The 12,839-nt window shown below is 38.8% G+C and overlaps 2 protein-coding genes across 2 annotated transcripts; both read left to right on the top strand.

The window, feature by feature from the left end:
* Positions 1 to 963: 963 nt before the first annotated feature.
* On the top strand, positions 964 to 5,239 carry lsm14b (LSM family member 14B). Its single transcript, XM_077515213.1, has 7 exons — positions 964 to 1,285; positions 1,369 to 1,529; positions 2,699 to 2,819; positions 2,903 to 3,082; positions 4,102 to 4,185; positions 4,274 to 4,541; positions 4,634 to 5,239. The coding sequence occupies exons 1-7, from the start codon at positions 1,165 to 1,167 to the stop codon at positions 4,758 to 4,760; spliced, it is 1,062 nt and encodes a 353-aa protein (XP_077371339.1). The 5' UTR covers positions 964 to 1,164; the 3' UTR covers positions 4,761 to 5,239.
* Positions 5,240 to 6,074: 835 nt separating this feature from the next.
* mtg2 (mitochondrial ribosome-associated GTPase 2) lies at positions 6,075 to 11,852 on the top strand. Its single transcript, XM_077512112.1, has 6 exons — positions 6,075 to 6,421; positions 7,157 to 7,304; positions 7,384 to 7,499; positions 8,063 to 8,281; positions 8,378 to 8,516; positions 10,353 to 11,852. The coding sequence occupies exons 1-6, from the start codon at positions 6,209 to 6,211 to the stop codon at positions 10,748 to 10,750; spliced, it is 1,233 nt and encodes a 410-aa protein (XP_077368238.1). The 5' UTR covers positions 6,075 to 6,208; the 3' UTR covers positions 10,751 to 11,852.
* Positions 11,853 to 12,839: the final 987 nt, after the last annotated feature.

The raw sequence follows: 12,839 nt of genomic DNA, 5'->3' as shown, positions 1-12,839 counted from the left end.
GAGGCACATTTTTAGTCTTAACAAGTATATTCAAGATTAAATTGTATCAAATAAATGCAACTGATGCACGTTCAACAACAGTATGAGTCATGGAACATTATGCTGTTTAAAAAATTTAATTCAGTGATTATTTCGAGCCACTAGAGGGAGCCTGTGGATCACCTGTGCTCATATGAATTTCACGCATGTGCAGGTGTGTCTAATAGTGAATTAGTTACGTACATAATTTTCACCTTCGGTCTCATTAGGACTAGGTCATTTTCAGAAAATGGATGGATGGATGTTTACATAGTATCTTTTTCTACAGGTATCTCCATTACAGAGTGTGAGTACTTGTGCTGCATTCGAGGATGGTGGGAAGTCGGAAATATCCGAGTTGAAACTTCCCAGTTCCGACCTCAAAGCGTTCGAGGTGAAAGTAAACAACCAACATTTTTTAGTTTTTTATTTTGGTCCCCAAAACTTAATGTGACCTCCAGAAAACTTACCTTTCTGTAATTTTGCTTCTTATTTTACATTTACAGTATAATTTCATGCAGGGATATAAGCGGCAATACTGTCACGTACGTTGCGTTACGTGAAGTTATGGCGAATATTTATGAATGAAGAAAGCTATCTAGTTTTATACTCGAGTAAATTGTGTTTTGCCATTCAGAGTGACGTCACATTGTAGTCCGCCGGTGAAGTCGGGGTCGTTGTTTTTTTCCGGCTTCGTTAGTGGAATTTCCGAGTTCAAGGGGGCGTTCCCGGACGCACTTCCTGGTTTGAACTCGAATTTTTCCGACTTCCGACCATCCTCGAATGCAGCATAACTGCACGCCACGCCTACCTGAACTGGGAGGAAGCCAAAACACTGTGGCTGCCATTTTCTTTCAAGCATCAATCATCAGCATACCAATTTAAATCGAGTGACATTGATTTCAAATGTTAAAAATTATGCCAGTTCATTTCAAATATTAAGTTCATGTTACAAGTAGTCATAGAATGATTCACATACAGCCAATTAAATTTGCGGATGAAAGGCTCATCACGGCCAGGTGTGACTAAACGAGTGGTGGGCGTGGCTTATGCTTGGCTGGGAGCAGACCTTTCAAATTTCAAATCGTCGCTTGCATTGTGTGGGTCGGACTTGAGAGCAACTGATGGGGACTTTGTAAAGCAGCCATGTGTTCCGCAAAGCCGTTCCTCGGCTGCAAAATACAGCTCATTTCAAGAGCTCAAAATCGCTATGAGGGCATTTTGTATACAATTGACAAAGTCAACTCCACGGTTGTGCTGGCGAAAGGTGAGTAGAAAATGGCAGCAGCAATCCTTCGGCGACTTCTAAATGCTCTAAAACTGTCTTATTGATTGCTCTCTTCTACTTAGTCAAATGTTGTGGAACGGAAGGACGACCTACCGACAGACCGACACCACCCAAAGATGATATTTTTGAGTATATCACCTTCCGTGGAAGTGATATCAAAGATATCACATTGTGCGAAGCCCCAAACCAACATGGCCTACCTCAAGATCCAGCAATAGTGCAAGTGGGTAAATGATTCCACAGTGATGTCACACTTTTTTTTCTTTTTTTTTTTTCCTAGTGCTTACTGTATATTTGATTGTAGAATCCTACTAATCTCAACTGCCAACATGGCGGAAAAACTATGTCGAGGTGTCATAACTTTTTTTCCTTTGAGGGCCGCATACAAGTATAATCGAAGGATGCTAGGGCCATTTTAAAATTGTCTGACTTTATATTAAACACGCTAAAATTGATAAGTCGCTTAATAATGTACTATAGTTTAGCTAGTTATTTTTAAACAGGACAGTTTGGATTTTTTTCTTGATTTTTGGGGTGGCCCACACCCCACAAATATAGATCCACCCCATCTCTGAACCAATCTCCACATTCAGAATCAAAGGAAGAGTAGTCGGTAATAAAATGACAAATTTTAAATCACTTGAGTAGCTTAGTTAATCATTAATGTGATGTGTTCACAGATTAGAGCTTGACACAGACAGCGGAACACTGAGGAAAAACAGTTTTGCTTCTGGAACTGAAATCACTGACTTAATTAAATTACAAAAATACATATTTCTGTTTCAGATTTAAATAGTTTCCTTGCATATCTATAAAAACTGTGTCAAAAGTATTTTTTTGTATAATTTTTAGATATTTGTAAATTTTTGTATTGTATATATTTTAGATATCCATCCATTTTCTTGACCGCTTATTCCTCACAAGGGTCGCGGGGGCTGCTGGCGCCTATCTCAGCTGGCTCTGGGCAGTAGGCGGGGGACACCCTGGACTGGTTGCCAACCAATCGCAGGGCACACAGAGACGAACAACCATCCACACTCACACACACACACACCTAGGGACAATTCGGAGCGCCCAATGAACCTGCCATGCATGTCTTTGGAATGTGGGAGGAGACCGGAGTACCCGGAGAAGACCCACACAGTCACGGGGAGAACATGCAAACTCCACCCAGGAAGGTCCGAGCCTGGACTCGAACCGGAGACCTCAGAACTGGGAAGCGGACGTGCTAACCACTCGACTACCGTGCCGCCACATATTTTAGATATGTTTTTTTTGTTTTTGTTTTTTTTTGCCCCAGGCCGTAGTTTGGGCACCCCTGCTATACGTGATGACATTTATCAGATTGATACACAGACAGTAAGTCGGTGTTATCTACTATCTTTTTGCCAGTCATCAAGCGTAGGGTCGTCAGGCGTCTACCCGCCTCTTGGTCCACTTCAGATGCCTGCCTACAGCCAGCTTGCTGCCAGCTCGTTGCTTAATCCTCAGTATGCTGCAGCTCTTGGCCTTGGTAAAGTCGGTGACACATTGCACCATCATTAATTACACACGCGCTCTAAAACCTTTTCCAATGTTCAATTATTTCCAATTCAGGTCCCATCCTACACGTTCGAAAAGGCCCCATGGTGGAAAAGGCCGTTCAAACTGTACGTTTGGAAGAGTTCCGAAAGAGGAGAACCTTGATCGCGAGCCAGGAGCAAGATCAGAACTGGGAGAAAAGAAGGCCCGTAAGGTTGAGAGGAGAAAGCAGTAGGAGGGGTGTTGGATCTGGCAGTAAGTTGGACGTGTATTTCTCTCCTATTCTGATAAGCTGACGCATTGTTTTAACGTTTGTTGTTATAATATGAATGAAATGGAGAGAGCCTACAGCAGGGGTGTCCAAACTTTTTCATTTGAGGGCCACCTACAGGAAATCAGAAGGACGCAAGGGCCACATCATGTTATGAAGAGAAATTGTGTTTAGTCTTTAAAAATTGTTCAAATAATGTATTTGTGCTTTTGCATATTTAGAAAAATGCTACAGTATATAAACACATTTATTTGTAATATGGCAGTAGGGTTATTATAGTTTTGCAATTTTTCATTTTTATTTTGATTTGAGTTCTTTTTTTTTTTTTTTTTTTTTTAATGTTAGTTTTAATTAGTTTTCAGGGTGGTTCTGAAGTTTTTTTTAAAATTTTTTTAATTAGTTTTTGTTCTTTAATAAATGGTTAGTTTTCGGTTAGTTTCAGTGTTAGTTTTATTTTTTTTTTATTTTTTTTATTTTTTTTAATGTGTATTACTTGTGCGCAATATTTAAAAAAACACCATGGTCACGGCGTCATTATTCCAGTTTATATCAAAATAAATGTACTAAAAATCACATTTAAAATCATCCCCAAAGGCTCATGCATTAAATTACCAAAGACTAAAACAAAGGACATTTTTGCTATTTGCTATAATTATAGTTAGTTTTTTTTTTTTTTTTTTTTTTTTTAAAAGTATCTTTTTTTTTATTGTATTTTGTTAGCGAAATTGTTTTGAGTTTTTTTTTTTTCGTTAGTTTTAGTTAACTAAAATAACCTTTTAATAGCACCTGTGTTTTTCGACACCCTCCCTTCTTACGTTGAACATCTCCAAACATTTTTGTTTTTACTTTATTTGAACTGAGTTAAATACCATTTTTTCTAGCATATGTCGCGGGCCACTAAAAAATGGACTGCGGGCCGCAAATGGCCCCCGAGCCGTAGTTTGGACACCCCTGGCCTACAGTAAATGTAATGTTGTCATCAATGTGCACATTGTTTTGAAAGGAAGGTCGGCTCCGGTTGTGGCCAATTCTCTTCAAGAATCCTCCCAGCAGCAGAATGGAAACGGGCCTCCTAGCAGACGCCAAGGTAAATATTCCTAAAATGGCTGACAAGTGATTTTTTTTATTTATTTTTTTGACAACGAGTAAATGATCGCTCGTGATTTGACTTGTAGGAACCCGAAGACGCAGGGACCGTAGTCGGGGCCAGCTGATGGTGGCCAAGGTTCCCTCAGCCACCCTCAAATTTGACACCGATTTTGATTTTGACTACTCGAATGCGCAGTTCAATAAAGAGTTGTCTGCGTATGGAAACGATAAGACGGGAGACAAACAAAGCGCTGAAACACACCTGGACAAACAGGAGGATCATCCTGGACCAAAATGCTACTATGACAAAACTAAGTCCTTCTTTGATAATATCTCTTCCGATAATAAGCTCAGGTATTGAAATTTTTTACAACATCCAGCCAGCCCACTCTATAGTCTTGAATTTGTTCATGTGTGTTTTTTGTGTCCCACGTTTTTGTTTTCAGACTTACTTGGGCCGAGGAGCGCAAGCGCAATCTGGAGACGTTTGGGGTCCCTGGCTGGTTCCGCAGGGGCCAAATCTTCCGAGGGGCAAACGCGGGGAGAAGGGGACAAGGCACAACTCGTACTTGAATATCTTGCAGAAGCAATTATGGGCAGCTGTGAAGGTCAGCGTTGTTTCGCTGCACGGTTTATTTTTCGGAATCTGATCGTCTTGACATCACCGATGAAAGTAGTTGCATGCAGGTGGATCTTTGTATGCTACTTTTGGCTGTATGAATATTACTTAGTTTTAAATTTTCATTCGACTTTCACATTTTGCCTCTGACTGCATGGCTCACTAGTCCACTATTTGTATTTAATAATACCTTTTTTGTTCCCCCTTTAATTGCCTGAGGTGCTTTTTGTTTTCATGACATTTTCTTTGACGTGAACAATTTGACTGGAGTGCAAATGGTTTTGAATTGTTTTTGTCAGGAAATATTTTTGCAAATCTATAAATTGTGACTTATTAGGTTAACCTGACCTTGAGGCGTATGAAATTTGTTTTTTGCTTTGTTGGAGCCATGTTGTAATATATGTAAATAAACCGATGAGATGAATGCAAACAAGCTGCAGTAAGCGTTTAAGTTGTCTGCGTAACTTTGCACTTGCAGCAAAACCTTTTCTGTTAAAAAAAAAAAAAAAAAAAAAAAAAAAGCTCCAGTTACATATACATTTATGAAATAACAGTTGCTCAAATTGTAGTATGGGAAGATACGAGGGAACGCAATCTTTGCGAGAGAACACAGTTTTTGTTCGCCTACCATGTCACCTTAGCCGCGCCATAAACACTTCCGGGTCATCTTCCATGTGAACAAAAGCGACGTGTAAACAAAGTAGTGGGAAAATACATGCTCCATCCTAGTCGCTTTGGGAAAGCTTTCCCAACTGTTTTGTTTCATGTTTACAAACGTTCCATCCTGGTCGCTTTTGGTTACATGGAATATGACCCGGAAGTGTTTACGGCGCACCTAAGGGGTGACATGGTAGGCGAAAAAAACAACAACTTTGCGTTCCCTCGCAAAGATCGCAAAGTTGTTTTGCGAGGGAACGCATTTTTTTTCCCCCTACCATGTCACCTAGTGGCTCCGTACTTTTTTTTTTTTTTTTTTTTTTTTTTTTTTTAATAGGGGCTCCGTATGTTCACGAGTTCTGACGATATTTAACATGCGGGACAGAAATATCAAAAGGCAACACTTATTAAAAATAGGAAAGCATGAGTCTGGATAACGCCAATGTGGAAAAGAAGAGGCGGTAGCTTATGGTTGGTTGTCTTTATCTATTCTTTCCAATTATTTTGGGGCGACTTAGGCATACCTTGTTCACACGCCATACCAATAGGTGGCGGTAATGTACATGAATGTTTCTTGCCAGTCGCCCTAAAACACTAAAAGAAGTTTTGTCCCTCTGTGTTTCCCGTAGTCCTTCATGCCTTTCAAGTAATGATTGTTGATAGAGGCTTACTTTTTTTCCAGCGATAAAATACATATCTGTACTAAGATTAAAAGTGGTGATGCAAGCGAGACCAAAACGTCGAAATGCTAGCGACGTTTTTGAGGTTTCAGAGTCATCTTCGGATTCCTCCAGGCAGACCTTTAGCGGAGAAGCAGCTCACCTTGGCCGCTTGCTGTCTGCCTCGAGCGGCGTGGAGTCGGCTGGTCCCCGGCAGAAGAGATGTCAGCACCGCCCGTGCGCTGCAGGCTAAAGTCCGAGCTAAACAGAAGAAAGATGACGTTTCTGAAAAGAAGCTGGTAGGTCTGTGGGAATACCTTTCATTCGATAAAAACGCGTTATTTAGTAGGCGCAATCTAGTGCGTGGCTCGAATGCAACAGTGCCATACAGACAATTTGAGAGGAATGCTATCTTATTGATCATGTCTGGCTTCAGACAGAATCTCTGACATTTTACGGTGTTGGTCATTGCATTAACTGTATTTGAATATGGTCGCAGTCATTCAATCGGATTCGATTTACAATTCAGAGTATTTGCTGAGTCAATATTGCATTGTGGAGAGAACTTCCTGTGTTGATATTGAATTGAGGGGAAATATTGTAATTTTTAAAAGTAATTATCGCTTCTCAATTTACCTAAAGATTAACTTAGTTTGGACTCTGTTTTAGTTCAACGCAAAGATTTTTCAGTTGTATGACTGGAAACAGGTTATTTGTACTCTCTACTATGAAAATTTTTTTTTCACTATGTCACTGAGATACTAAAAATGCAATTTTTTTTATTTATTTTTTATTTTTATTTTTGTATTCAGTAAACAACTTTTGGAAATTTCCAGCCGGACAGCTGATCTCACAGCCCACTGAGTGGTTGGGAATCACTGGTCTGAATCTATGCATGTGTAACTGAAATTAAAGTCTTGTGTTCTCACCAAATAAAATCACCATATTTGTATAAAATACAGATGAGTCCCATTCATGTGTAATGAAGATTGCATATTCTGTTTTGCGAGTGGACTTCTGACTTCTGTCCACAGACTCGTCACTTTGTAGACCACCGACACGTGCGGCTGGTGGCCGGTTCGGGCGGAAAAGGGGCCTGCTGCTTTCACAGTGAGCCTCGAAAAGAGTGGGGTGGACCGGATGGAGGAAACGGGGGCGATGGAGGAAGCATCTCCTTCAAGGGTAAAAAAAAAAAGTGTCATCCAAATCTTACTTGCCGGATACACGTTTTAGTTAAAGTTTGTATCTCTTTTTGTTTCAGCTGATCGGTTTGTCAAGTCTTTGTCTCAAGTCGTTCCTGTATACATGGCAGAAAATGGACAGCCAGGGGGCAGCAAGAACTGTTATGGTCGCAACGGCCGTCCAACCTTTATTAACGTGAGCCCAGGCGGTGTCTCTCAAGTTTGTAGTCTGTTAACTCATTCACTCGCCGCCATTTTCACATTTCGCAATCCCGTTCGCTCCCGGCTGTTTTACTGGATTTTGACTGATCTTGCAAGGCCCACAGAATATTGTGTTCTATTGCTATAAAAAGCATGGAACCTATCAAAAGAAAGATTAAAGTCTCTTCTTTATGTTTCTATCTGTTTCCGTTTTGCAGCAATTAGCATTAGAAGAGAGCTAAGTTTCATCAGTTTTCACAAATCTATTCAAAATTATAATTGAGCTTTTTTTTTCGAGATGGCCCTGGTTGATCTTCTTTGCTCTGCTGCCACCTGCTGGCCGTTTGTGTAATAACTACCATTTCTGCAACCGTTCTTTGCAGTTGAGAGGCTGCATCAAAGCCTTCTGTACGCTCTAGCATAAAAAAACAAACAAAACGTATAAATACATCTTTGGGACACTTAAAAAAAAACGTATTTATACGTTATTGGGAGTAAATGAGTTAAGAACCTGCTTTGTTACGGTAAATTCATTCGAACAACTTGCATTTATTTCAGGTTCCAGTTGGCACTGTGGTGAAGGAGAACGGAAGGAAACTTGTGGATCTCTCTGAGCATGGCCACGTTTATCTGGCTGCATTCGGAGGGTCCGGAGGTAAAGGCAACAGGTTCTTTCTCTCTAATGAAAATCGCGCTCCGATGACCGCAACCCCTGGAACTGAGGGCCAAGAGAGAGTCCTTCATCTAGAGTTGCACACAATGGCCCACGCTGGACTGGTAAGAGTCTCGTTGAGTTTGATGATGCGTTCTGTTCATAATTTTCCAAAGTCTCTGCAAACATTTAATTCTTTTTGCGCACATTGATTCCATCAGGTGGGTTTTCCCAATGCTGGCAAATCGTCTCTTTTGAGGGCCATCTCCAATGCCAGGCCTGCTGTCGCTGCTTACCCTTTCACCACACTCAACCCACATGTCGGAATTGTCAACTACAGGGATCACGAGCAAGTCGCAGGTAGATGACGGGATCATTATTTGCAATACGGTATGTGATGTGTTGAGAAGAAATGTACACAGGCAATGGACAAAAAATGTAAGTTGTGAATATTTCTACACATGCAATTTTTTTTCTTTTTAAAAAATTGTTTAAAAAAAAAGTTATTGAATTTATTAATTTTTTTTTGTGTAAATCTTTTTATTCAGAATTTTTATGATTTGAAAAACACAGTGATGCCGTCGAAGTTCCAGACATACAAGGCCTTTTGATTTACAACAGGCAAAAACAAATGGGTGAAAACTTCAAAGGATTATCCAGAATGGCAAAATCAATGAGTCGTATTTGAGTTTCAAAACGAACTTAAGGAACCAATAAGCAACCCAATTATCTACTATTAGTGAAAATCGACAACCATCCATTCACTCTAACACAGGCGTGTCCAAGCTTTTTCATTTGAGGGGCCACATACCGAAAATCAGAAGGACGCAAGGGCCACATAATGTTCTGAAGAGAAATTGTGTTTAGTCCTAAAAATTGTACAAATAATTTATTTGTGCTTTTGCATATTTAGAAAAATGCTACAGTATATAAACCAATTTATTCCAATTTATTTGTAATATGGCAATAGGGTTATTATAGTTTTGGAAATTTTCTTTTTAGTTTTTATTTAGTTTTTGAGTTTTGTTGTTTTTAAATTTTATTAGTTTTAATTAGTTTTCAAGGTGGGTCCGTTTTTTTTATTTTTTTTATTTTTTTAAATTTATTTTAGTTCTTTAATAAATGCTTATTTTATTTTTTATTTTTTTTAATGTGTATTACTTGTGCGCAATATTAAAAAAAAAAACACCATGAGCGCAACATCATTATTTCGGTTTATATCAAAATAAATCTACTAAAAATCCCATTTAAAATCACCCCAAAGGCTCATGCGTTAAATTAATTACCAAAGACTAAAACGAAGGACATTTTTGCTATAATTATAGTTAGTTTTGTAAACACAAAATGTAGTTTTAGTTTTCTTTTTTTTTTTTTTAAGCATCTTTGTTTTTATTTTATTTGAACGAAATTGCTTTGAATTGTAGTTTTTTCATCAGTTTTAGTTAACTTAAATAAACTTAATAGCACCTGTGTTTTTCGACACCCTCCCTTCTTATGTTGACCATCAAACATTTTTGTTTTTATTTTATTTGAACTGAGTCAAATGCCATTTTTTAGCATATGTCTTGGGCCACAAAGAAATGGACGGGCCGCAAATGGCCCCCGGGCCGTAGTTTGGCTGCTCTAACACATACGTACAGACGGCAACTTATTACATTTTTGATTAAGACTGAAACTAATATCAAAATAGTAGGGGTGTGAATTGCCTCGTACCTCACGATTCGATTCGATACCGATTAATCCCGACATGAAATTACAGGTCGATTGTTGCGATTCTTTTACTCAAATTTAGAAAATACCATTCAGTAAACTTGTACAATGTACACTTTAAGATTTGTATGAAAACTTCAGTCTTATACAGGTTATAAACTTTTTCATGTTTGAACAGCATTGAAATAAAATATTAAGGCTTAATGTTCCATTAATATAAAATTCTTCCATGCTTAAGGTGTGAAAGTTAGACGTTTTTGTTGAATATTTTTCCATCAAAAATGGATGTTAAAAAATCGATTCGGCTGCCTATTGAATCGATTCGAGAATTGCGCGATGTAGTATCGCGATATATTGCCGAATCGATTTTTTTTTTTTTTAACACCCCTACAAAATAGTGAATATTGTGAATACTTTGCTGACTTTTTTTTTTTTTTTTTTTTTTTTTTTTTTTTTGTGTTTGATTGTCTGTGCTTCTCGATGCAGTTGCTGACATCCCGGGCCTCATTCAAGGAGCCCATCTCAATCGAGGCCTGGGCATCTCTTTCCTGCGGCACATTGAGCGTTGCCGGTTCCTGCTATTTGTTCTGGACGCGTCCTCCCCAGAGCCCTGGACGCAGCTCCAGCACCTGCGCTACGAACTGGACCAGTACGAGCCCGGTTTGTCTCAGCGGCCTCATGCAGTCGTGGCCAATAAAATAGACCTACGCCAAGCTCGGGAGAACTTGGAGACTTTGAAGAGCCGCGTGACTCGGAGGATCATACCCGTGTCGGCACTTACCGGGCATAACACGGAAGAGCTCATCCTTCACCTGAGGGAGCTGTACGACGGCTATCTCCATGGAGACGGTAGCACGCAGGAAGGAAAACCCATAAGATGGTAAAAAAAAAAAAAAACGGTGCGAGGTTTGTCAGAAGACGTCCAGGATTTGATGCTGAAAAATATAGTTCTCAACATATTGCAATGTGGATGAGTGGAGGGATGTCGGCTACAAAAGTGTGCTTGGAAGCAGCCTTTGCTTTGGCCCCGCCGTCTCCATGGAAACAAAGGTCAGATTTTAAGGCTACAGGACTGTCTCAGAAAATTAGAATATTGTGATAAAGTCCATTATTTTCTGTAATGCAATTAAATAAGCAAACTTGCCATACATTCTGGATTCATTACAAATCAACTGAAATTTTGCAATCCTTTTATTGTTTTAATATTGCTGATTATGGCTTATAGCTTAAGAACACTAAATATTTAAAAAAAAAAAAGAAAAAAAAAAGAGCAATGATGATAAGACGTTGAATCGGTAAGACTACCGAATGAACAATTCTGAGCTCTTAAAGAAAACAAAAAAAAACCAAAACACTAAATATTAGAATATTTTTTCAGACCAAAAAGAAAAGCCATAATCAGCAATATTAAAACAATAAAAGGCTTGCAATATTTCAGTTGATTTGTAATGAATCAATTTTTGCTTATTTAATTGCATTACAGAAAATAATGGACTTTATCACAATATTCTCATTTTCTGAGACAGTCCTGTATATTGGAAGGCCGCGTGAACGTGGACACCGGCGTGCAGTCGAGGTGTCCCGGAAGTTGTCACGCGGCTGTCAAATTCAACCTTTTTGGAGAACGCAACCGATGAATTTGGACGCAGCCTTTGCTGACGCAATTGCTTCTGCCGCTGTTGAATAAATATCACAGGCCATTAGAGTTTTGGCAGTGTTTTAGAACTGGCAAACATGTGACCTTATGTCGTCATATTGTTGTCTTATGCAGAGAAACATGTTCAGTGCATTTAAAAAGTGCCATTTTGAATAGCAAAATGTGTGTAAAGAGTTTTGGAGAGTTGAGAGGAGGTTTTGCTCTCTGTGTGTCAGTTTTAAATAATTCATGTCATTTTAGTGTTGGAAAAAAAACTAATAAATAGACTGCAACAAATAACCGCAGTCGAAAAGCTCCGCTGTATTGAATCAATAAAGTTGTTTATTTGACCACTTGAGGGCAGTAGATGCTAAATTGCGTCGGCCTACAACCCGACAGAGACAATAAACTCGCATTTTGTAATGCATTGTTTTACGTTATCTCGTACAGAACGATCACGTTTCAGTTTGACTTGTAACACCAACAATGAGTTGAGCTCAGTTTTTATATACGACATCAAGTAAACACCACACTTGATGATGCCGTCCTGATAGTCCAGATGGCGACAAAGTATTTTGGATATAGTTAAGTAACGTCAATTACCACAAGGTGTCAGTGTTGTTGTTTTTTTTTTTTTTTTTTTTATAGTTTTATGTGTGCATTTGAGAACCAAGCATATGTGAACGTGACAGTTTTTTTCTTCTTCTCCTCCTTCATGAACACACCGTCAAATGCACGTTCGTGTTCTAACACATTCAACGTCTGCTTCATAGCTCGACTATCCATTCAACATGTGAATGTGATTGATTATTAAACACAGCCGCATCCCCAACGTCAACTTAAGCAATTACATGATCGTAGTTCAGTTTATTTTTACTTGACCTGTCAAAAAGATTTTCTAATTGAGTGCACAGGTTAAAGATTACATTTTGGGATATTTGTCGCATTTTTATATCACAAAAAAACTGACATTTGAACAGAAATGTGTAGATGTATTTATTTATTTTAGATAGCAACCTCACATGATCGAATTACACATGCGTGGACACTTTGCAGTAAATTTGATTTTTCATCATCGTGTGAGTTCAGAGCTTCCCACTAAACATTGGACGTCCTATGGACGTGCAGATCACGTCCATATTACGTCGGTCGGTCGAAGACCAGTTCTGGAATACAAAACGACGTGCAAATTACGTCCGAAATTTAGACGTCTAATTATGACCTCATTTGGACGTCAATGGGACGTCATGTTATGATTTTTTTTAAATGACAAATATAATTATTGTTAATATTATGTAATCAATTTTGTATCAATTTCGATGTTCTGTGATAAAACT

This window comes from Festucalex cinctus, chromosome 2 (genome assembly GCF_051991245.1).
Source record: "Festucalex cinctus isolate MCC-2025b chromosome 2, RoL_Fcin_1.0, whole genome shotgun sequence".
Lineage (NCBI taxonomy): Eukaryota > Metazoa > Chordata > Actinopteri > Syngnathiformes > Syngnathidae > Festucalex > Festucalex cinctus.
This window is presented reverse-complemented; position numbering and strand designations above follow the sequence as displayed.